The sequence below is a fragment of the Terrapene carolina genome, unplaced genomic scaffold (genome assembly GCF_002925995.2).
Source record: "Terrapene carolina triunguis isolate 2854851 unplaced genomic scaffold, T_m_triunguis-2.0 Scaffold53, whole genome shotgun sequence".
NCBI lineage: Eukaryota > Metazoa > Chordata > Testudines > Emydidae > Terrapene > Terrapene triunguis.
The window spans coordinates 3,077,558-3,103,360 of NW_020664404.1; the positions used below are offsets into that span (position 1 = coordinate 3,077,558).

At 44.6% G+C, this 25,803-nt stretch overlaps 1 protein-coding gene across 1 annotated transcript in view; it reads left to right on the top strand.

Moving 5' to 3' along the window:
* The window catches only part of LOC112107523 (pyroglutamylated RF-amide peptide receptor-like), an 88,791-nt gene extending 66,488 nt beyond the window's left edge, over positions 1 to 22,303 (top strand). Inside the window, exons 2-6 of the mRNA XM_024201262.2 lie at positions 5,122 to 5,280; positions 9,559 to 9,620; positions 14,456 to 14,691; positions 16,496 to 16,626; positions 21,897 to 22,303. Coding sequence (XP_024057030.2) covers positions 5,122 to 5,280; positions 9,559 to 9,620; positions 14,456 to 14,691; positions 16,496 to 16,626; positions 21,897 to 22,303 — 995 coding nt within the window. The remainder of the gene's footprint in view (positions 1 to 5,121; positions 5,281 to 9,558; positions 9,621 to 14,455; positions 14,692 to 16,495; positions 16,627 to 21,896) is intronic.
* The last annotated feature ends 3,500 nt before the right edge of the window (positions 22,304 to 25,803 follow it).

A 25,803-nucleotide genomic window follows, 5' to 3' on the forward strand; every position in this document is an offset into this window, starting at 1 on the left:
GCTGCAGCTTCACTGCTATTGTTATTCGAGCTAGCTAGATCAAAGCTAACTCAGGCCTGTCTCCCCGCGATGCAGCCACATCTCTGATTGCAGTGTAGACAGTGTCACCATTCAAGTTAACTGCACCTGTATTTCCCCTCCATGATCCAACAAGGACCTTCGCTCTTGGGTTTCCAGCTCCCTCAGCCGTTGCCTTTCTTAGGTGGAGAGCTGCGTCTCTCTCCCTTCTCACTGGGGTATTTCCAGCCGGGCCAGTTCCCGGCCTTCACTGTTATTCCCAGCAAAAGATGGTCTGCCTAAGCAGGCCTGCATCATTTCTCTCCTCAGAGATGGGACCAAGTGCAATTGCTACAGTTATAAGTTACCACAAAGTTCTTTCTGTGCAAGCCAATTTTATTCTGAAGGTAAAAGCACTACCGAGTAAGCGTGTTAAACACTAGAAAAGAACCTACACACCTGCTAGTAAACTTTTCTGAGATCACCCCCTGCTCCCTTCCACATTGGGTTAGTCCTTCAAACCCCACATAGAGCACAAGTTCAGAACTGCCTCAGCTCAGAACTAGCACCCAGTCTTATGCAGGGTGACCAGATGTCCCTATTTTATAGGGACAGTCCCGATATTTGAGGCTTTGTCTTATATAGGTGCCAATTACCCCCCCACCCCCTCTCCCGATTTTTCACCGTTGCTATCTGATCACCCTAGTCTTATGGTACTTAGTAGGCCAAAGTCCTTCCAACACTTCCTTAAGGTTTGGGACCCTCTGTGGACCAGAGGTCCTGTCCATTTGCTGGAACAGAACAAGAGCCCTGAGTCTGTTCACCACCAAGTTCTTTTTTTTTGTCAGCTGCTCTGTAGAGAATCCAGTCTGAACGTCTGAAGAAACAGTGACTAGGTCACCAGCTCGCCAATGGCAAAGCTACAGAGGGCTGATAACAGGAGGAATTATTTCAGCGAACCTCCTCCTCCTAGGGAAGTTACATACAATCTCACAATAACAAGCACACACACACACACACACACGCACTCACGATTGCATTTTGAATACAATGGGCCCCCCGGGTATTAAACTTGATTCAATAAGGTTTATCCAGGATATTGCAGATCTGTTGCAGGCAGATTCTAAAACAGCCCAGCCCGCCCAAGCTGTCAGTGGGTGGCAGCGCCACCCAAAATTGCCATCGTTCTATTTGCTAGACCCCCTTCCACTCCCACCCTGGCATGGCCCCGGGGCTATCGCAAATAGTGGCTGCTTTACACAGTGCCTGCACTAAGGGAATTCTTCCCCTGATATCTCCTGGGCTTTCACAGCTCTGGTATGCTTAGGGTGACCATACATCCCCTTTTGTCCGGGACAGTCCCCTTTTTCAGCTCTGTCCCGGCCGTCTCTACTTTTTCACCAAAATTGGGCATTTGTCCTAGTTGCAAGGCAGAGCGGAGAGCTGCTACCCGGGGACTGGGGGGGCTCAGCTGAAGGCAGCGTTGCCCGCCAGCAGGAGAGCGGAGAAATTTGCTGCTGGCAGGCAGCGCTGCCTTCAGAGCTGACTGCCTGGGCGATGCAGAGGTTGGTGGGTCAGCCCCAGCCACGGGCAGCACGGGGCTCGGGCGCTCAGCATCAGCCCCAGGCGGTGTGGAGCTCAGCAGATCAGCCCTGAGGTCTGTGAGTCAGCCCCAGCCCCAGCTACGAGCGGCTTGGGGCTCGGGCTCTCAGTCCCTGCCCCGGGCGGCATGAGGAGGGTGGCTCTGGCGAGCCCTGTGTGCGGGGAGGGCGGGGGCAGCTCAAGCGAGCCCCAGTCCGTCCCATTTTTACTTTAAGAAATATGGTCACCCTATTTGCTGCAGCAATGTAGGGGGACTGCAACAGGGCCCCAGATCACACCCTCTGTTTCTAGCTAATAAAATCATTTGCCCTAAGGGGCCACTCCTGCTCCCACTGAAGGCTGGGGGAGGTTTGACATTCATTTCAGTGGTGGGGTGATCAGTCCAGAAAAGAACTTCTAATGACCATGGGGACTATTCACTATTTGGCGTATGCAATCTGGTCAAGTCAAGCCACAGCGTTCTTATCAACAACGTTCAAGGCACAAAGACCTCCAGGAAGTTGAGTCGGTTAGTATTCACTTCATGCAGATGTCTCTCAATATTCTAGCATCATATTGGGAGATTGGTAGTATTGTACCCAGCATCTGGCATCGGGAACAAAACACAATTTCAACTGATTCTCATGCAAAAGAAAAACCAGATAAAACCTCCATCTACTGACGCCAGCATGGCTGATCCTTGTGTCTGCTTTACACAAGGGCCATGTGATCAGATTCCTTCAGAAGGCCATTCAACTTTGACTGGCACGATCAGACTTCAGTGTCAAACTTTCCCCTCTTCTCCAACAGAACTAACGCTCTTTAGAGCTTCTCATTCCACTGTTATATTCTGCTCTGTGATACTCATGTAAATCTGAAGTCAAGTGGAGTGACTCTGGATTTACACCAGTATAGCTGAGCAGAGTTTGACCCCAAATCATCATCCTAAAACTTTGCCCTCAATCAACGGCGTGCACGCTAAAAAGAGATTCAGGAGCTGGGGAACGCTAACCTAAAAACAGTGTTATAATCCTTCAGAGTAGCTTGCTTAACATCCCAGCACGATGACTTTGGTGGCCTGATGAATGATGCATATTCCATAAATTATCTGCCCTAAGTGCCTGATATCCAGTTGCTCTGTTCCTGCCTTTGGGAAGGGTCAGGGAGCATGGCTGAAGGTGGCTTTTAAGCCACCTTTAATATCTTATTACCCTGCTGCAAGTAAAAGCAGCCCTGGGGCTACTCTACCTTATGCTCTGCTTCACATGGTCCCATCAGCCCTGGAAGGCAGAAAATACCCATAGTACTTCTGATCGGCCCCAACACCAGGCTCTGGGAGCAGGTTGGGCATAGAGACCTGAAGGCAGCTCTACACTGGCTGTGAAGGCATTTGCAAAAGGGAGTATTTTCAGGAGACTGTTTCTGACCCCTGCACACGGCCAGAGATGCAGGAGGCTTTAATACACACCACCTCCTGCTTATATAGCACTTTTTGCCCATAGATCTCAAAGCACTTTACAGAGGTGGTCAGTATCATTATCCCCATTCCACAGAAACTGAGGCACAAAGAGGGGGCGTGACCTGCCCAAGGTCACCCCAGCAGCAGAGCTCAGATCTCCTGAGTCCCAGTGCAGTGCTCTATCCCCTAAGCCACACTTAGCTGAAAGGTTAGTGTAAATGAGAATCAGACCATAAGCCTAAAATGCTCAGTCCAGCCCTGGCCTGAGCACAAGGCAGGCCTTGCTTTCCCCAGTCTGTGGACCCCAATGGCTGGAGATAGGGTCAGGGGACCCATGCCTGCCCAGATCTCTTTGGGCGGCTCCAGTGGACTTTTCCATGGGGCTGAGCTCTGTGTACCACCATCCTGCTGCTGTTTGCACCATGGAACCATACGGACTCCACTGCCTGGTGGCATTTCATACCTGCAGAGCCCAGGGCTCAAGATATGCTCTAGCTTTGTGCACTATATTTAATGTCTGAGTGATACTTCCGTATTACCATTACACTGGGGAGGTCTTGGCTGCTTCGGAATATTGGTCTGACATCAAAGAGGCTTGCTATAGAAGTATCTATATTTAAGGTGGTGCGTGTGTGGGAGGGGTTTTAAAGGTGCTACTATTAATTATTATTGGGTTTTGGGGGTTACCATAGTACCTATGAGCCCCAGTTGTAAATCAAGATCCAATGGTGCATGGTGCTGTACGGCTCTGCAGGAAACTCTACCTTCCTGCATCATGTCGTGGAGTCCAGTGCATATCTCTGTAGCCCCCATCCTAAGGGCTATTGTGTTACCCAATGCTGGGGGAGCACTGGAGCAAAAGCAGTGCCTGCACTAGGACACGTTGCCTAAAATTTCCCTTCTTTCACAGGGGGCTGGAAGGGATGTTGAGAAGTCATCACACCCAGCCCCTCGCTGATTGTATGTTTTAGTTCTGAAAGGCTGGGCAGACATCCAGTGGTCGAAAGTAATGTGTCAATTGCACATTATCCTACACCTGCGTGCAGGAAAGAAAAGCATTGAATTCATATTGCAATTAAGCAGAAGCCTGCTGGACACGTGGCTGGATTCTCTCCCCTGTTTTCCTGCCACTTTGCAATGCTCAGGTGGCGCCCAGTGGCAAGAATCTGTCTCTAACTGGCTCGCTGAGATTTTCCCAGCATAGGAATGCCTGCATACTCCTACTGACCCCGCAGTCTGGTGTAGGAGCATGTCTGGGCGGGGGATAGAGCACACCTGAGCTTGGCCAGTTCTCAGCTGATGCCTGGTCCCTTGGGGACCATACTACCTAGTGTATTTTAGAGTAGCCTTTAGGCTGCTCTGACTTAGAGCAGGGCTGGGCCAAGGCAGCTAGACGGAATCAGGAAGTTACAGCTAGAGTTGTTGAAATAATGGATTTTTCTGTTTGCTGGCAATTAGAAACAGAAAAACAACAACCAACCACCGCCACCTGAGTAGAGGGGTTGTTTGGAGTTGAATGCAAAATGACATTTTCTGAAAAGTTTTGGCAAATCCCAAAGTCAAAAAAATAGTTTGGGGTCAAACAACATATTTTATTTTGACAAAATCATTTGGACAGTTTTTAAACATTTTTGATTTAAAAAAAATTAAAGAAAATTTTGAAATGGAAAGTCATTTTGAACTGAAAAATTCAAACAATTTGCTGTGTTCCAATTTTTCCCCCCGATCAAAACAATTTGGTGAAACCTGCAGGAATTCGTGAAATGTTTCCGTGGCGTTGAATCTCCATTTTTCACCAAAAATAAGTTTTGGCTGAAAAATTTCACCTAACTCTAGTTATCACCAATTCCTTGACTGTCCCCTCCTCTCCTGGGCTAAGTAGCTCTCTGCACAGTAAGGAATCTGGCTCAGGTTCTTTGACAACCCAAAGATTAAAAAGAAGTCCATGCATAGAGGACAATCTGAGTTAGAATTGAGCCACCAGTGTGAATGAGGGGCCTGCTGAAATTTGCTCCTAGGCCTTAGCGTTAGGGTTTATTTCTGCCATGAGCGCCAGCACACTAAAATGTGTCTTTCTTTTCTAGGCCCCTTTGTGTGCAAGATGGTCCCCTTCATTCAGACCACCGCAGTTGTGGCCAGCACCCTTACCATGACATGCATTGCTGTAGAGAGGTACCAAGGAATAGTTCACCCACTGAAGATGAAGAGACAGTACACAAACAAGAGAACCTACAAAATGCTAGGTATGGCTGTGTATATATGTAGGGTAACTGGTAATGGGGCATGGAGTTTTGCACCTCTACAGTCTTGCAACCCCCAAATGTTCAAAGATCATGAGTCAGGCTCACCAAAAGCCATGAGATTGGCTTTCAAATCATGAGATTACATACAAATAATAGATTTGAGGTTCTTTTTATTTGGCTTCTATTTATTTAAGGCTTTTTGAGCCTACAGGGTGCACTGAGGTCACCTTTTTGAAGCTTTCTACATAGCCACGAGGGCTAGAAACTTACTTTTTCTTTTTAAGAATGAAGGCTGAAATCATCACATATCCACTTGACTCCAGGAGCTGGAGCTTTAAGGAAAACAATAATCATCATGAGACTCATGACAAAATTATGAGAGTTGGCAATGCCACCTCTAGGACACGTTCAAATCCAGCCCGTGTTGGACAAACATAGGTGCACTCCCATGGAAGCTAATAAGGGAGCCTTCCCATTAACTTCCATGAGCATTGGCTTTGAGCCATTCTAGGTTGGTTGGTTTTTCTCCTTCATCAAAAATACAAGTCATTCAGACTGAAAGCACATGGTTTCTTTTTGTGTCTGGCTAAACACAACGCCTGATATTCCATCTAAGAGAGGTCAGATCTCTGTCACAAACACACCAGTGCATTACACAATTTAATCCTCACTATTTTCTTGAGTCCACTCTAAGAATCTGATTCTGCTCTCATTTACACCATCTTTACATCAGCATGATTTCAGTGGAGCTATTCCTGATCCCCCACCTGCTCCACCATGGAAGTGTGGGAAGAATCAAGTTTTATATTACTGCTTTCAAGCTCTACAGCACTATAATGACAGTGAGACTGATTCATAGAATCATAGAATATCAGGGTTGGAAGGGACCTCTGGAGATTATCTAGTCCAACCCCCTGCTCAAAGCGGGACCAACCCCAACTAAATCTTCCCAGCCAGGGCTTTGTCAAGCCGGGCCTTCAAAACCTCTAAGGATGGAGATTCCACCACCTCCCTAGGTAACCCATTCCAGTGCTTCACCATCCTCCTGGTGAAATAATGTTTCCTAATATCCAACCTAGACCTCCCCACTGCAAGTTGATTCTGATCCTCTTACTCACCCCGAATAGCAGCTTGTTCCATGAGTGGCCTCACTGAAATCAGTGCTGTAGGACTGTGGCCCATTGTGACAATCTGGTTTACTTTTGCTCTTAAAAACCATCGGTTTCAAAAAAAAAAAAGTCTCATGTCCCTGATGTGTGTTTTTTGTTTTAATTGGATACATTTGTCCTTTTCTCCCACTTGACTAGATACTTAACACCTTAAAATGCCCTTCGCTGATATTCTGCTTCATTATTTTCCTCTATTTTTATTGTCCTAAGGAGGGGAACTCTGGGCAGCACATCCTATCATCCTTCACCCTCCATATAAACATTTATAATGATTCATGCAGCTTTTTCTTGCTATGCGGTTGGCAAAATTAAAAACAAAACAAAACAGGATATTTTGTTGCATGGAGCCATTGAACCTCAGGTTCAATGATGAATGACACTTTGTCCTAAATTTATTATATAACTCTTATGTCTGGGCAGAATAGGCCACTGTGCCGTGGGTGATTTCAAATCAGATTGCACAAAAAGCACTGGGAGGACACAATCCATGGATAAACCTGCATGGTTGGGATGGACTAGATGACTTGGTTTTAGAACTGGTCAAAAATTTTCCAACAGAACATTTTTCCATTGGAAAATGCTATTTCACTGAAACAGACATTTTCTGCAAGAAGGTATCCACTGGCGATGAAATTTCATCAAGGAAAAAGAATTGGAACGCGGCATTTTGGTGATGTCAGAGTAGAACGTTTTGATACTCAGGCTGTTCCATTTTGATTTCTCATTTCTAAATGACTTTTCGTTTGGAAATGTTCATTTATTTTTAAAATCAAAATCGGACCAAAACATTTTGATTTTCTGGGAACAGGATGTTCTGATAGACCCCAAGTGAACATTTTTCAAAAATTCAGGTGGGCAGAAAATTTCCCAAAAAAGATGTTTGGTTTTGTTCCAATTGAGAATGAAAACAAATCTTCATTTTTTGTGTGGAATGAAAATTCCATTTCCTACAGATCTCTACGTCGTGGGACTAGACGAGAGGAATCCGTAGCTAATGCCACATTAAAAGGGGATATGTTGCAGAAGGAGACCTCACACAGGAAAGAGTCTAGCAGAATACCCCTTGGGCTACTGGGAGGAATGTACACAAGAGCAGCAACTGCCCCATTCGTTCATAGGGGACTCCCTCAGCACTACTCTATCCTGCTCTGGGGTGCTCCGTACTACTGATGAGTCTCTGCTGGGGGAAGGTGGTAGGTGCTCTCCTGGGGGAATGCAATGGTTCCTCCTGCCCAGGTGAAAGAGATTGTGTGTGTGTTGTGGAGGGGTGAGCAGGGCTTCCCCAGCCCACTCCCTAGTCCCTAAACACCCATTCATCAGCAGGCAAAAGATAGCCCAGCGGCACTGCAGTTATCTACTGTGATTTTGGGGTTTACAGCGTTCAGCAGCTTGGCTTATACAATGCTTGATCCTGCCTCCTCTGAAATCAATGACAAAGCTCCCTTCAGCAGGGCAGGGTCGGGCTCACCATAAGAAGAGCTTGTTGGTTCAGGACTTCTTGCATGCTTACGGGGTTTTCTGTTTCCTTCCCCTGCCTGCATAGAGGGCCAGCATACATAATTCTGAGAACTATGTCAATCCTCAAAACAGGGCTTAAGTGGGACTTCAGGGTGCTTAGTCCTCACGCTGGCTCTGCACAGGGCAAAGTTCATCTTCCAAGAGAAAAAGAATCTGTATTACCTGTGAGTTTGTTAAAGGGAAAGAAAATCCTTCGGCCTGAGTTACACCATGCCAGTGTGACCCCACTGATTTCAGTGGATGTAAAAGGGGGCAGGGTATCTCCCTTTGTTTGCATCCCGCATCTGGCTTTGTGCTGGCTTCAGGCAATTTTTCTGAACGATCGATGAGTATTTAGCACTAGATCAAGGATGAGACAGAGAGCTCAAGAGGTGGGGAACTTTGTGAGCTCTTAAATGAAAACATAATCCAGTTTCCTGGCACTAAAATAATCTGTTGGGGTCTCAGAAACACACACCCTCACAAAAGGCTGCAGGGAGACCTGGGTGAACTGCGCAGGTTCCATTCATCTTATCTCAAACCCCACAGTGGGATGACATTTCTTGAACAGTTGTACAGCGGGTGCAATTAACAAGAAAATGCCCATTCACCACCCCCAGTAGTTACATCTAAGGTTTGATCCGACGCCCAATGAGGCCAGTGAAAAGGCTTTTGTTGACTTAATTGACATTTCCTCACACCCACACAGTTATTTCCCAATATAACTATATGGACTGTTGTGCAGATGAAACAATACAAAGTTAAGCAACATGGAGTGAGACACTTTTTTCCAGTCCTTTTTTAAAAGGTATCCAATATATTGGGCCAAATTGGGCCATGATATACAGTAGCTCCAATGGTATAAATCAGGGCAAAACTCATATTTACAAACACAGTGACTTTCCCCATAACCAAAATTTCATTGCATGTGAAATTCACCCCTGCGCAGAGGGCTAACCCAAGTTCTATGCACCACTTACATCCCATTTGAACCATATTTTGAGCACTTAAATGGTGCATGACCCATAGTAGAATTTCAGCCTACAATCTTATTCTGCTGATTTATCAGTCTCCTTTACTCACACTGAGTAGTAGTTTTCTTTAGTATAGCTCCATTTAAATCAATGGCACTATTTGCAAGGCAAGATATTACTAAGCAAGAGCAAGGGAGGCAGAATGAAAGCATCATGTGATTATTAGTTTGGAACAATTTCCTTACTCTGAAAATTTGATTTCAAGTGAATAACATCTGGAGTTGGCTGGATCTGGAGACTGAAATACCTTTCATTTTAAATCAGGAAAGGTGTAAAGGATTAGGTATTAGATTTTTAATCTGTAACTGATTCACCTTGACAACGAGTGAAGAATTCTCCGCAGAGAGAGGTAGAAACGCCGTGTGAGCCCTGCAGTTATGCATAATTAACAAAGTGAAAAAACAAGATGCTTCTTGATTCGCAAGCTCTCAATTATTAGAAATCTAGAGCCTCCGCTCTTTCATTCTAGCCAATTCACTTGGCAAAAGTAAACACTGACAAACGCCTTGAGATAAATGTTGAAAAGTAACTGTCATAATTGAAAGAATTAATTCTTCCTTTCTTCTCTCTTTAAACAGGATTCGTGTGGACGATTGCAGTCATTGTTGGGTCGCCCATGCTGTACGTTCAGACTCTGGAGGTAAATGCCAGTCACCTATTCATGGAAGAGAATGCTCATCTGAAAACTGCCACCCAGTGTTATTGTTAGGGTATGCCCACCTGCAATAAAACATCCAGGGCTGGCCCGTGTCACCTGATGCGGGCTGTAGAGCTATGAAATTGTAATGTAGACATTCAGGCTTGGGCTGGATATGTCTACACTGCAGCACCTGTAGGCATACAGAGCTAGCTTTGATCTAGCTGGTTTAAATAACAATAGCAGTAAAGCCATAGCAGCCTGGGCTAGCTGCTCGAATACACACCCTGGTGGGCTTGTATAGTCCGCCCTGCCGTTGTTCCACTGCTATGTTATTCGAGCTAGCTAGATCAAAGCTAGCTCAGCTATGTCTACACGCACTGCAGTCACACCTCTGATTGCAGTGCAGATAGGCCCTATGAATCCTTGTGCAATAGCCTGATGGCTTAACTCACAAAATTCTTTGTCTGAGATCTTGCCACTAAGAAGCTTATGACAATAGGATTGGCAGGCAGTATATGTAGCACTGTTATCAGATAGAGGGGCCTGATTCTCCTCTCCAGAGTAATCCCAGTGACTCCCGATTTACACTGGTGTGAGAGGAGAATCAGGCCCAGAATGAATAGTAAAATTTTCCAGGGGGAAATCAGCAGGTAGTTTCAAAGAATGATGCTTCTACTGGATGTGAGTCAAGCCACCAGTGCCCACAGTTTGTCCCTGACACCGACTTTAATCACAGTTAATTGGAGTGTCTGAGTACAAAACTGGGAACTCCTCTCCTTTCCCTCCTTTGCAATGTGTCATTGTAGAAGTGGGAATTATCCGTGCCCAGTGGCACTGCGCATTGCTGTTCTATATGACAAGCAGAAGTAGCATGCTTTATGATATCAGCACTTAAAATCTCGTTCTGCACTACATTTAATACAGCTTAGACAACGGGCCAGGTCCCCTGCAGTCATATATCAGTATAGCTTTCTTGTCTTAAATGGAGCTCCACCAATCTACGCCAGCCAGTCCTTTAGCTCTGTTCTTCTAGGGTGAATCAGGAGCAGCTCCAAGGGTTGGACCCCAGCCTAACTGAGATCAGCAACTGTCCAGATGCAGTTAAATCATTGTCAAGGTTCCCTCCCCACTCTGAACTTTAGGGTACAGATGTGGGGACCTACATGAAAGCCCCCTAAGCTTATTTCTACCAGCTTAGGTTAAATTTTAATACTCTGCCACCACCAAGTGCTTTAACAAGAAACAGGGAAAGGACCACTTGGAGTTCCTCTTCCCCCAAAATATCCCCTCCAAGCTCTTACACCCTTTTCCCTGGGAAGGCTTGGTAATCCCCTCACCAATTAGTCCTGGTGAACACAGATCCAAACCCTTGGATCTTAAAACAATGAAAAATCAATCAGGTTATTAAAAGAAGAATTTTATTAAAAGAAAAGGTAAAATTCATCTCTGTAAAATCAGGATGGAAAATAACTTTACAGGGTAATCAGATTCAAAGAGCCCAGATGAACCCCCTCTAGCCTTAGGTTCAAAGTTACAGCAAACAGAGGTAAACCCTCTAGCAAAAGAAACATTTACAAGTTGAGAAAACAAAGATAAAACTAACACGCCTTGCCTGGCTGTTACTTACAAGTTTGAAATATGAGAGACTTGTGCAGAAAGTTTTGGAGAACATGGATAGATGTCCAGTCCCTCTTAGTCCCAAGAGTGAACACACCAAAACAAAGAGCACAAACAAAAGCCTTTCTTCCCTTCCCCCCCCCCCAGATTTGAAACTATTTTCTTCCCTTATTGGTCCTTTGGGTCAGGTGTCAGCCAGGTTACCTGAGCGTCTTAACCCTTTACAGGTAAAAGGGTTTTGGTGCCTCTTTGCCATGAGGGATTTTATAGTATTGTACACAGGAGGGTTGTTACCCTTCCCTTTATAGTTATGACAATCATTATGGCAAATGTCAAGTGTGTAAAACTAGTGAGTTTTCATAGAGGTGATGAACCAGTGAGCAGATATTTGGGTGAAATGGACACTGTTACATTAGTTACATGCATAAAACATAATGGGAAAAAAATCCCATTATCAGACAGAGAGAACTATATCTCAGCTGTGCAGCTTCACTGAAGGCATACTCCGTTCCATACTTATGCCAATGGACCAATGCCAATTTACAGTGTGGATTGCCACGGGCACGCAGGGGCGAAAGAAAATGCAGGCCTGTTATTTACCAGGCTGCACGTGGCAATAGATTATATTGGTAAGGGATGCAAGGAGAGTACGGGTCACAATGCAAACTGCAGACACACACACAACTAAAATTAATCAATTTAAAGTTTTATTGGAGATAATTACAAGGGGTAAGGGAGCAGCGTTTGATTAGCTAATAGAGTTAATGAAACTTAAAACACACAATGTCTAAAATATCTACTAACAATATTTATAAACAAAGATGCAGCAATTAGTAATAACTGATACTTACAAATACAAACCAACGCATAACAACCGGCAAACATAGAAACTCTGTTTGAAACACGTGAGCTGAGAGAGAGGCTTCGAAGTGATCAGGCTCGGTTACGGGTGTACACAGGATACACAGGATTCGTTTTTCTTTCTCCTCTCCCTGCCTGCACATGGCAGGCAGGCCCATAAAGTACCAACTATGACATCATAGAAGTGTCATAGGGGACGGGGCCCAAAACCTGTTTGTGTTCGTTTCTGATTGGCACAAGCAAAGTTTACACCAAGTAGGGGAGCAGGTGCCTCAAAGTCTGGCTTCGCCCCCAAAAGATGAGGAAATGCATATTGTTTTAGAATGCGTGCAACACTGAATGACAAAAGAAGAGGCCAGGGCAATACCGGTATGGGCAAGTTTTACAGGATGCAGACAGGAACTCATCTCAACATACAGCAGATGACAAGCTGGCCCAGAGTAATTTAAATGCCCTGCTAGGAGAAGAGCTTTGTGTATGTTCGAAAGCACGTCTCTTTCACCAACAGAAGTTGGTCCAATAAAAGATAATACCTCACCCATCTTGTCTCTACTATGAGAATTAATTTTACAGATCTGAGTGCTTATTTAAATACCTTCCTGCCAGTAGCCTTTAAAAAAGAAGGTATTTACGTTTTCCAGACAGACAGCAAGGATGGGCATGAAATGAGTGATTAACTCCCATTCCCTCTGCAAAGCTAGTTTCTCTGCTGCATTTTGCATTGTTCCCTCTGCCTCTTTATAAGCATCGTATCCTAGCAATTAGGGGCTTCTTCAGCAGTAGCACATCAGTTTGTAAAGCAGCATCCTCACTGATAAACCATGTCATTCATTTTCCACATTACATGGTCATCAATATATGCCAAGTGCCAGGCCTGTCTGAGTTTTATCTCACTATAACTCTACAGCAGACAGAACTATAAAACAGCTACTCTAGTCTGTAACAGAAACTTCCAAGACGCAGTATGTAAGTAAAATTAAGTAGGGAGCCAGCAGAACTAAGCTATTGCTGTATTCATCAAGGGGTGCCATGCAAGGGATTTGACATCTAGAGCAGGGGAGACAGGGAAGGCAAGATTCCTGGGTCTATTTCCTGGTTCTTCTTGTGACTTTGAGCAAATCACTTGGCCCTGAAAATGATTCAAGGGCTGAAAAAGAAAATACCTTTCAGCAAGAGACTTAAGGAGCTCCGTCTGTTCAGTTTATGAACAAGCTCAAGAGTTGACTTGATTATAGTGTATAAATACCAACACTATAGGGCTCTTTAATCTAGTGGAGAATGGCATAGATAGAACAAGAATCAATGGCTGAAAGCCAAAGGCAGACAAATTCAAATTAGAAATAAGGCATATATTTTTAACAGCACGTGTGAATAACCATTGGAACAAATGGAAAAGGTTAAAAAAAGGGCAACAAAGGTGCTCAAGGGTATGGAATGGCTTCCATACGAGGAGAGACTAAAAAGATTGGGGCTGTTCAGTTCAGAAAATAGAGGGGCAGATTAAAAAGGTCTATAAAATTATGAGTGGTGTGGAGAAAGTGAATAGGGAAATGTTATTTAACCCTTCACATAAACACAAGAACTAGGGTCACCCGATGAAATTAATAGGCAGCATATTTAATACAAATAATAGGAAGTACTTTTTCACACAATGCACAATTAACACCTGTGGAACTCCCTGCCTGGGGGGAAGTTATGATGGCCAAAAGCATAACTGGGGTCAAAAAAGAACTAGATAAGTTCACGAATGATAGGTCCATCAATGGCTATCAGCCAAGATGTTCAAGGATGTAACCTCATGTTCGGGGAGACCATAAACCTCTGATTGCCAGAAGCCAGGAGGGGAAGACAGGTATGGATCTCTCCAAACTGCCCTGCTCTGTGCCCTGAAGTTTCACTGCCAGAGACAGGATACTAGTGGACCATTGGTCTGACCCTGTATGTCAGTTCTTATGTAAAGTGACAATTTATATATAAGCAACAAAAATCTTTTAAATCTTGGTGTTTCTGGTTTGGGTTCAAATTTCAAGGTGTTGTTCTATCTATCTACCTACCTAGCTTGGGGTTTTATACCGTGGCCCATCACCATGGTTATCTGAACATCTTCTACGTAAAATCAATAGCAATAGCAAAGTCCTCAGTGGACTACATAGTGTCTCTGGCACTCCTCCCCCCTTCTTGGCTTTTTGTTGGTTTTAGATTTGATTCGTTTCCCCTTTTTTTATTTATTGTCAGTGTTGTGTCATTCTTGTTCACATTGATGTTTATTTTCTCTGCCACTCCTTATCTGATGCATTGATCATCTCCTGTAAGTCTCTGATCTTGTATCTTTCTCCACTCCACCCTCCCACCCTTAGGTGAAATATGACTTTCTCTATAATATTCATCACGTCTGCTGCCTGGAGTCCTGGCATAGCATTGAGCTGCGCCGAGCCTATGCAATCTTTATCCTGGTGGCCCTGTTTCTGGTCCCACTCACTGCCATGCTGATGCTCTACTCCCGGATAGGATACGAGCTGTGGATCAAGAAACGGATTGGAGACTCTTCGGTGCTGAATGCCCTGAGTCGCCACGAAATGGCTAAAATAACAAGGTGGGTGGCCGCCTGTCCTACTGGCTTTAAATGGCTCAGAGAGAGGGTATGTCTACACTACCCGCCAAATCGGCGGGCAGTGATCGATCCAGCGGGGATCAATTTATCGCGTCTAGTCTAGACATGATAAATCAACCCTCGAACACTCTCCCGTTGACTCCTGTACTTCAGCGCCACGAGAGGTGCAGGCAGAGTCAATGGGGGAGCAGCAGCAGTCGACTCACCGTGTTGAAGACACCGTGGTAAGTCGACCTAAGTACGTCGACTTCAGCTACGTTATTCACATAGCTGAAGTTGCGTAACTTAGATCGATTCCCTCCACCCCACCGTAGACCAGGGCATAGGGTTGCCAACTTTGGTTGGATGAATTCCTGGTTTCATCACATGGCATTATCTTTAATTAAAGATTCATCTTTAATACCTAGAGACTCCAGGACAATCCTGGAGGCTTGACAGCCCTAGACCAGAGGAGAAGCATCACAGCTTAAGCATGCATGCGAGAACTAGTAGGCAATGTTGGCAAGTGGTTAGAAGAGAGGACTAGTCATCTGGACTCCTGGGTTCTATTAATTGTTCTGCCACTGACTTACTGTAGAACCTTGGGCAAGTCCTGTAGAGCTGATCCAACACACACTGAAGTCAATGAGAACTCTTCCCATTGACTTCAGTAAGTGTAGAATCAGACCTTTCATTCCCGTAGTACCTAGAAGCTCCAGTCCTGGGTCCCCATTGTGCTGGGTGCTGTACAAACACAGAACAAAAAGAACTCACAATCTAAGGAGTCGCTCTATGGTTCAGTTTCTCTCTCCGTTGCATAGGCCTGCCACTTAACTCCCATGGCTGTTGGGAAGCTCAACCCAAAGAACCCTCCCCAGAATTTTGGCTGCCGTTTGTACTACACCTGTGAAATTCTTTTAGGAGGTCAGATTCCCACTCCCACCCTTTTCCCAGGAGACCTACAGAGTGATGCTCAAAGGGAGAGGCATGAAAGCGGCACAGTCAAATGGAGAGCATATAGTCGTGGGCACTACTAGTGGGCACTGATGCACCATAGAGACCTATTCGGCTAACCCTGAAGAAACAAAGGGAGAAGCAAAGAGCTGTCAGAGGGAGGGAGGAAATTTGGAGTGTCCCAAGAAGGAAATATCCAGAGCCTGGGAAGCCTCTAGGGATTCAGCAATTCTGTTGAGGCCCAAATAAACACCTTGTCCTGATTCTCCTCCAACACCCATTTTGCATCAGTGTAACTCCATTTGCTTCCGTGGATACCTCCAGATTTACATCAGAGTCAGTAAGAGCAGAATTGGGCCTCTGAGCTTTCTGGGTGCTTATCCAACTGGAAGCAAAGCTGCAAACCTTTCAGGCATTATCCAACCCCTCTAGAAAATATATCAATTTCCTGGCAGATGAAAAAATGTTAAGCAGGCTGGTATAATGGTCATAAAGTGGTTGTGATGCAGTCAGAAGAATACTAGTAAACCAGTGTTCAATCTACTTCAGAATTCTGACTCTGACAGTGGCCGGTATTAGCTGCTTCAGAGGCCTTGTGGCAGTGAGTTCCATGGGTTAATTTTGCATTGTGTAGGAAAAAAGTGTTTCCTTTTATCGGCTTGGTAGGGTTTTTTTTATTGCCACCTTTCAATTTCATTGACCATCCTCTTGTCCTTTATCAGGAATGTGAATGCTTTACAGTGAATGCTTTTTACTCTTCTAGCATCTGAATGCAACTAGCCTATTTCTCTCAGTACAAATGATCAGGTGCTGAATTTCTGCTTGCCTCCTGCTATAAATGTCTCCTTGTCAGCTCTCGCTTTCTGTCTCAAACGGCTTCCTCCAGGAAGAAGAAACGAGCCGTGATGATGATGGTTATTGTAGTGCTGTTCTTCGCTGCGTGCTGGGCACCTTTTCACGTTGTCCACATGTTGTTTGAATACAGTGAGTAGATATAAATTGAACTGATAAAAGACTGTGTGTGTGTGTGTGTGTGTGTGTGTGTGTGTGTGAGAAAGAGAGAGAGAGAGAGATCCTAAAATTCCTGAAATGACCAATACAAATAAAACAAGAGACATTCCCTTGAGAGAGTAGCTTTGCTGCCGTTTCAGAATAGTCCATTAGCAGCAATATATACTTAGCTCTTCTAGTCATTCTTCATAACTACATTGCTTAAGCCCCTCGATTTTTTTCCTTAATGGTCTTCTCTGAACTCTTGTCTGTTTGTCCATATCTTTCCGATACCGCATTGTCCAGAACTGACTGCAGTATTGCAGACATTGGAGATGATAGCTAAGGGATAGTGTACACAAGGAAACTATTCTGCAAAAACTATTCCCAAATAACTCCCTGTAAGGACACTGTATTCTGGAATCACTTTATTCCAGTGTAATTACTGCATTTCCAAAAAGCAGTAATTATTCTGGAATAAAATCCCTTTAGGCTCAAGAGAAGGAGCAATCAAGTCTCTTTATGGAGTAATGGCAGCTGGGAGGCTACTGCCCAAGGCTCTAGGCTGCGTGCCAGGTTAGAGCTAAGCTGTGTGGGCTGAGGGGTTCCCTGACTGCAAACATATGGCTAGGATATGGGCAGCAGACTCTGTGTTGGAGCAGAAAGCCTGGGGATGGAGTTGTGAATGTGGCTCTGAGAGGAAGCAGAGAGACAGAGCTTCTTGGGCACAGTGCTCATCAAAGTGGCAGACTTGGGAATTTCTGAGCAAGGAAACTGTCTACTCTTGTTTCAGAGTAGCAGCCGTGTTAGTCTGTATCCACAAAAAGAACAGGAGTACTTGTGGCACCTTAGAGACTAACAAATTTCAAGGGAGATAGGACTTGGTGTTGTCTGGTTTATTTACAAAAAATGTACACAAAGGGTAGACCTGACTTGCAGTAGCAATTTCTCATCCTAATGGAAACAATCCTGCAAAGTCCTGAACTTTAGCTAACAGCTTGGGCCAGAGGGGAAACACTATTATCTAAATTGAGTAGAATGTCTGATCCATTTGTTTTTGCCTGGCATATGACTTTGAGGACAGCCAAGAGCACCCACTGTTTTGGAGTTACCTGCATTACTCCTTGTATTTAGACATGAGCTTGACCAAAAACCTAATTCCAAATAGTCTTACGCTCTTTGGGTGGCCTGAAATCTAAATCCATTTGCAAATGTTCCAGTTTCTATAATGGGCGGGACCCATACACTGAAGCCAAGATCAAACCAGATCCAAATTTTACAGCTTGAGTCCAACTCCAATTATTTTATAGGGGAGGTCTCCAGCCAGAGTGGCCCTTTTGCTCTCTTAAAAAAACAACAATACTGCTATGGCTAAGGACTAAATACACCAATTACACCCACACACTCTGGCTTCTCAGCAGAATTCAACATAAGAATTGAATGCATCGGATGAATGAATATGATGGATCATTTCTGCTCTCAGGTCCACCATCCTAAATCCAAAGTAATTTCCTCTCCCCACACCCCTGCAATCAGTGGTGTTATTCTGGCTTTGTGCTGACGAGAATGAGATCTGAATCTGGCCCAGGTTTACAAGTAATTGAAAGCAGTAAATCACAGAACAATGAGCCAGATGGTGTAAATCAGTGTAGCTTCACTGAAGAAAATGCAGCTATGCCAGAAGAGGAGGAACTGGCCTGATATTTGCCAAACTTTTCTTTCCGCATGCACAGCTGAGTTCTCCTTCCATCCCCTTGGGGATGTTGAACATTATAAAAGAGAAGATTCTCAAATAGCTGGCAAAAGAGGCAGCCTTGCCTCAGAACAGCATGTAATTCACTGATTAGTACAATGTGACCATAGACAGCTCCTCAAAATCCTGCCAACTCAACAAGGTCTCACTCCACACATGAATGATCAGAACGTCAGCTGACAGCCTCTGTTACACAAAAGGCATTCCAATTCATAAATGCAGCCTATCTCCATATATAAAAAAAAATGTATTCAGGCACATTAGTCAGTCTGTGGCGGGAAGGCAGCGATGGGTGGTTTTGTAACAATACCCATGCATGCTGTGTTATTAAAGTTACTTGAAAAAGTGGCTTGAACTTAGGGATGGAAGCTAGGGAGTTTCCTGCAGTCTAATACTAGTTCTGCCACCGATTCACTGCATATCCCTAGTCAAGTTCTGCAACTTCTCTGCCTCATTTTCTCCAGCTGTAATATTGTGATAACATTTTCCCATTGTAAGTGGGGTGTTGTGGAGATTAACTGGGGTGAAATTAATACTATGCAGACAGGAAGCACAGTCCTATTTTGAGGGATTCAGTGGGACTTCAGTAGAGGATAGGCCAGCTCTTAACAGCCCTGCCATAAACACTCCCTGGAAGGTCCAGTGGTGATGCAAGTAGTGTTGTGATCAAGGGGGAGGAGGGGAAAGCAACATTTTCCCAATTTAGCCCTCAATATGTTTGGCTGGGCCTGTGATCAGTTTCCCAGTTCTCTTCAAATACCAGCATTCCCCACCTCAGCACAGTACAGACATAGGGCCTGATCCTGTAAACCTTTACTCAGATGAGAAGCTCAGCTAGTGTCAATGGGACAACACATACATGTAAGGGCTCTAGCCCTTGTTGGTATACCACCTCTCCTAAAAACTAGATCAAAGTTAGGATTGGCCAAAAATTTAGCAACAAGCCTAGTTTTCAGCAGAAAATTGGGTTTGTGACTAAACAAAAACAAGGAGTCCTTGTGGCACCTTAGAGACTAACCAATTTATTTGGTCATAAGCTTTCATGGGCTAAAACCCACTTCATCAGATGCATGGAATGGAAAATACAGTAGGCAGGTATAAATACACAGCACATGAAAAGATGGGAGTTGCCTTACCAAGTGGGGGGGTCAGTGCCAACGAGGCCAATTCAATCAGGGTGGGTGTGGCCCATTCCCAACAGTTGACAAGAAGGTGTGACTATCAACGGAGTAAAAATTATTTTTTGTAGGGACCCAGCCACCCCAGTCTTTATTCAGGCCTAATTTGATGGTGTTAAGTTTGCAAATTAATTCCAGTTCTGCAGTTTCACGTTGGAGTCTGTTTTTGAAGTTTTTTTGTTGAAGAATGGCGACGTTTAAGTCTGTTATTGAGCGTCCAGGGAGATTGAAGTGCTCTCCTACTGGTTTTTGAATGTTAAAATTCTTGATGTCTGATTTGTGTCCATTTGTTTATTTGCATACAGACTGTCCGCTTTGGGCAATGTACATGGCAGAGGGGCATTACTAGCACATAATGGCATATATCACATTGGTAGACTTCAACGAGAAACTGCAGAACTGGAATTAATTTGCAAACTCGACACCATCAAATTAGGCCTGAATAAAGACTGGAAGTGACTGGGTCACTACGAAAAATAATTTTCCCTCCATGCATCTGATGAAGTGGGTTATAGCCCACGAAAGCTTATGCTCAAATAAATGTGTTAGTCTCTAAGGTGCCACAAGGACTCCTCATTGTTTTTACTGATACAGACTAACACGGCTACCCCTCTGTAGCCTGACTAAACAACGTTTTTTTCGTTCAAAGTGTCTGCTTCCCATTCAATTTGTCACAAAAAAACCTGTCAATTTTCTGTGAAAAATGTTGACAAAAAAATTATTATTAAAAAAAAAATTCCATTGGTGCAGAGGAAATATTTACCAACCAGCTCTAATCAAAATGCTGAAATAATAGTACAGTTGCAGACACAAATAAGAGCAGCAATGGGGGAGAGGAGGAGGATTCATGCCAGTATTCTTGCCAGCAAGTTAAAGAAGTATGGGCTGGATGAATGGACTATAAGGTGGATAGAAAACTGGCTAGATTGTCAGGCTCAACAGATAGTGATCAATGGCTCAATGTCTAGTTGGCAGCCAGTATCAAGCAGAGTGCCCCAGGGGTTGGTCATGGGGCTGTTTTTGTTCAATATCTTCATTAATGATCTGGAGGATGGCGTGGATTGCAACCTCAGCAAGTTTGCAGATGACACAAAACTGGGAGGAGCGGTAGATATGCTGGAGGGTAGGGATAGGATACAGAGGGACCTAGACAAATTGGAAGATTGGGCCAAAAGAAATCTGATGAGGTTCAACAAGGACAAGTGCAGAATCTTGCACTTAGAACAGAAGAATCCCATGCACTGCTACAGACTAGGGACTGAGTGGCAAGGCAGCAGTTCTGCAGAAATGGACCTGGGGATTACAGTGGATGAGAAGCTGGATATGAGTCAGCAGTGTGCCCTTGTTGCCAAGAAGGCTAACGGCATATTGGGCTGCATTAGTAGGAGCACTGCCAGCAGATTGAGGGAAGTGATTATTCCCCTCTATTCAGCACTGGTGAGGTCACATCTAGAGTATTGCATCCAGTTTTGGGGCCCCCACTACAGAAAGGATGTGGACAAACTGGAGAGAGTCCAGCAGAGGGCAATGAAAATGATCAGGGGGCTGGAGCACATGACTTATGAGGAGAGGCTGAGGGAACTGGGCTTATTTAGTCTGCAGAGGAGAAGAGTGAGAGGAGATTTGATAGCAGCCTTCAACTACCTGAAGGGGGGTTCCAAAGAGGATGGAGCTCGGCTGTTCTCAGTGGTGGCAGATGACAGAATAAGGAGCAATGGTCTCAAGTTGCAGTGGGGGAGGTTTAGGCTGGATATTAGGAAACACTATTTCACTAGGAGGGTGGTGAAGCACTGGAATGGGTTCCCTAGGGAGGTGGTGGAATCTCCATCCTTAGAGGTTTTTAAGGCCCGGCTTGACAAAGCTGTGGCTGGGATGATTTAGTTGGGGTTGGTCCTGCTTTGAGCAGGGGGTTGGACTAGATGACCTCATGAGGTCACTTCCAACCCTGATCTTCTATGAGTCTATGAATTGGGGAGAGAGGTAGTCACAGAGGGGTAAGATTTGAAAAGGGATGAACTGGAGAGAGGTCGAATGGCTATTCCAGATTGCAGGAGCTGCAGAGAAGGTTGCCTCACTGCAGGTGAAATTCACCCCAGTGAAGAGGCCTTTGCAACCTCTTAAGTCCTGCCTGTAAGTACTGCATAGGCCTCATGCTGGCCTCTTGCACAGGGGTGAGCTTCAACCTACTTGCAGTAGGAGCATGTTGAAGGACTGGAGAGGAGGCTGGTGAATGATAAGGCAAGGGAGCATCTAGTGTAGCAAACAGAAAGATGTGGTTCTAATAGATAAAACCCTCTGGTTGGTTCTTTCTAATCCATTCCCTTGCTCCCCAGATAACCTGGAGGAAAGCTACGATGACGTCACCGTAAAGATAATCTTTGCCATCGTCCAGGCCGTTGGGTTCTTTAACTCTTTCAACAACCCCGTGGTCTACACTTTTATGAACGAGAACTTCAAGAAGAGCTTTGTGGCTATTCTCTTCTGCAGCTTGCGGAGCCCCGAGCCAGCCAACAAGCAGGAGAGCCAGCAGCTGGAAAGGGCCAAAATGGGACCCTCGAACTGTGGCATCAGGAAGGAGGGCAGAAGTTTGCACAGCCACCTGAGTGCAGAGAACCTGGAACTGAGACTCTGTGAGCGGGTGCCGTCAGCGAAGCTGGAGTCAGTGCTTTCAGTGGCGGTCGTTACCTACCCCATGGTGAGCGCCCATAAGGAGATACTGCCCAATGGACAGTCAGCGTGATCGCTACTGACTTCAAGTACACACTGTGCTTCATGGACCAGAATAACTTTGCTTTAGGGAGCAGTATCCAGTATGCAGCTCAAAGTAGTATCCAGTTCAATGAGAACCAGCAACACTGAGTGCTTTACTATTTCCAGTGTTCTGTTTAGTCGTTGGTTTCTATATTTCACTCTAATTTCTGGCTGCCCAACTCTCCAACTCAAATGTAACCTGTGGAATATGGGACCAGGTATGGACGGGTTTCAGAGGATAAAAGGCTACCAGTTTTCCAAATGGATGGGAAGAGAGGGAGGTAGAATGTTCCTTTTTTAATTATTGTTGTTTTATTCATCTTCCTTCTTGAGCTGATGGTTCCATCCAATCCCAAAGAAATCAAGTTAATTGGGGCTGGACCAACAAGGCTTTGAGCACCTTTGGCTCCTTGTCTTTAGTAGGTGTTGAAGGTGCTTTGCACCTTGCAGGATCAGACACACACCCCCGTAAATTAGAAGCTGGAAATGCATGAACCATGGAAACCTAGTTTTAGGAACCATCTGCTCTCGCCTGACTCACAGACATGGGGGTGGGGGTTAGCATGCTCTATGCAGAGGGCCTTTTTCACGGACTTTGCTCAGGAGTCCACGCTGCTAACAGCTGCCTGAGCTGACAAAACAATGTTGCATCCCATGGAGCCTGCTGCTGCTCTCACACAGATCTGACACCAGTGTGTGGAGCTGGGCAGGAAACGGTTTCTCCAGCCCAGGCATGTTTTTGAGATTTCGAAATTTTTTCCCATTCCGAAAAGTCAAAATTTCCAAAATTTTCACGAATAAAAAAATCTAAAAAAAATAAATTAATTCAGATTGGAACCGTTGAAATATTTTGTCGTGATCATGTTTTCCCTAACAATAAAAATACTTGATGATTTAGCTAATAACAAATTTAACTAAAATTTCACACGCACAAAAAAAAGCCTTTTTGAACCAGAAAATGAAAACTTTCCTTGTCAAAACAGGACTTTCCAACCATTTTGGAAACACAATTCACAAATGTTTTGAAATGGGAGATTCCTCAGCAGCGACCCTTTCCTGTGCACTGCTTCAGTTTTGATGAATCAGCATTATCAAACAAAAAGGTTTTGGCTGAAAATTCCTGACCAGCTCTACAGATGTTGCCCCATTGTAGGCAAGTTCTGCGAAGTTACTTCTCATTGCCACCAGGATGAAAGCAGACTAAGGCCCCATAATTCTGAATGCCCGTGAGGCTGTTCTGAAACAATAGGGAATGACCAGCTTGCCACATCAGCACAGACATTCATCATGTGCCAGGAGGAAAGGCTGATGCCTGTTTTATACTGGAAGCTACTCTTCTAGTGCATATTGCTGCTGCACTTGCCTGCATACTCTAAAGTCAATAATGTACCTGCCTCGCAATGCTACATAGTAATTACTGGTTTGAGGTGGGTTTTAAGTGTATTGAGATCTTTTCCTTATTGTGAACATTCACTAGCATCCATGCCTCTTACTGTTGTAAAGCCTTTTCTTTCCAATGAGAAGAAAAACTTGCTTTTGAAACGCTACATGGAATTGGCCCCTGAAGTAAAAGTTTACACATCTTTGAGGCTTTTTTTGTTTGTTTGTTTGTTTGTTTGTTTGTTAGGTCAATTGTTATTCTGGGTTCTATGTCAGTTACATGTTTGCAGAATAAACTGATGACTGAGAACACCAGCACCAGCCATGTAGACTATTTCATGGGTAGATCTCAAAGCACTTTACGGAGGTGCGTCAGTGTAATTTTCCCAATTTTACGGTTGCAGGGGATTATGGAAGGAGGAAATGAAACACAGGGTGTTTGGGACATTTAAAATGATGGATGTCAAAGAACAATCTTTGCTATCTCACCCCTTCACAAGGAACTTTCACTAAGGAAAGAACCATCAAAAAAAAATCAGAAAGAGAAAAAAATCCAGTATGGATTAAATATTATATGTATTGTGGTAGTAGCTAGGAATCCCAGTCATGGACAAGGACCGCACTGTGCGAGGCACTGTACAAACACAGAATAAAAAGGTGGTCCCTCCCCCAAAGAACTTACAGTAAGTAAATATGTATTCAGAGGTGATGTGTAAAATGATAGGTGGATTAGGCCACCTTAGGGTGGGGAACTGTTACCACAAGGGCCCAGAAGAAGGTGGCTATCGAAGTAGGAGATGCCCTACTTTAACTCCCACCTTCTAACACCTTCCTGGTAGCTGCTTTTCCTGCTGTCTCCTGGTTTTATTCTTGTCCCTTTGGGACAGAGTTTCACAAGCTCAGTTCCCATTTAGGGTACATCTACCCTGCAATAAAAGACCCACTGCATGGCCACAGTGGGCCTAGACTCAGGCTCCGAGGTCTTGGGCTGTGGGGCTAAAATTTGCAGTGTAGACATTCAGACTCGGGTTGTTGTTTTTTATTGCAGTGTAGGGGTACTCATAGGTACCACAGTGAGTGAGCAGAATTCCACAGCTCAGTACAACTGGTGCGGAATGCTTTTGAAGAAATCGGTCCCCGGTTGTGGGAGCTGAGAACTAGAAGAATCTGGCTGTTGGTATACAAATTACAGTACAGTGGTTTAGGTCCCCTTTGTCCCATTCCCACATCACCTCTCCCTTGGTCCCCTCATCACACACTCTCACAGCCTTTATACCCATTTGGAATCACTGGGCCAGATCTCTGGCTGGGGTAAGTCGATATAGCTCTAATGAAGTCAGTGGAGCTACACCAGTGGAGGATCTGTCTCCACTGAGTCTCCATGTCTCTTTCAGGAAAAAAAAATCAAAAATTTATGGAACAAAAGGGGGAAAAAAGCAGGGTCTGTAGTGGGAGAAAAGTGAAAGGGTGCAGAGGAGGATCTCAAGAGAAGGAAAACAATTCAAGGTTTTTTCCTGGTCCTGCTTTCAGGCAGAGGCTCTGGAGGGAAGCCTGTGATCAGAGTGCATTCAGCAGACAGACAGCCTAGAGTAGGATGGGGTGAGTTTTGCCTCTCTGTTTTAAGGAGCAGCCTGCTTCATCTCTCTCTGTTTTGGGTGGTTGTGTGTGATCGTTCTGAATTGAGACAAGATGGGTGAGGGGATATCTTTCAGTGGACTAGTTTCTTTTGGTGAAAGAGACATGCTTTCAAGCTCCACAGAGCTCTTGTCTCTCTCATATCCTGGGACCAACACAGCTACAACAACACTGCAAACATCACTCTGAATTATAAGAAATAAAGTAGTGTTGCATTGCAAGCTTCCAACAAAAGTACTTTTATCTATCTCCTCTGTTTTGTATGCCATGAACATAGCAGACCCAAAGGAAGATGGAGACAGAACAAAATAAGGAGGGAGTTAAAAAAAAGTAGAAGGAGAGAGAATGGAACTGAGAGAAGTGGGGGAGTAGAAGGTGAGGGAAAGGAATAGAGAAAATAGGAGAGCACTCACCTACCTCTGAGGTTAGTCATGTATATTTGTATTCTGTTTACTGGTACTCCTGAGAGATCTA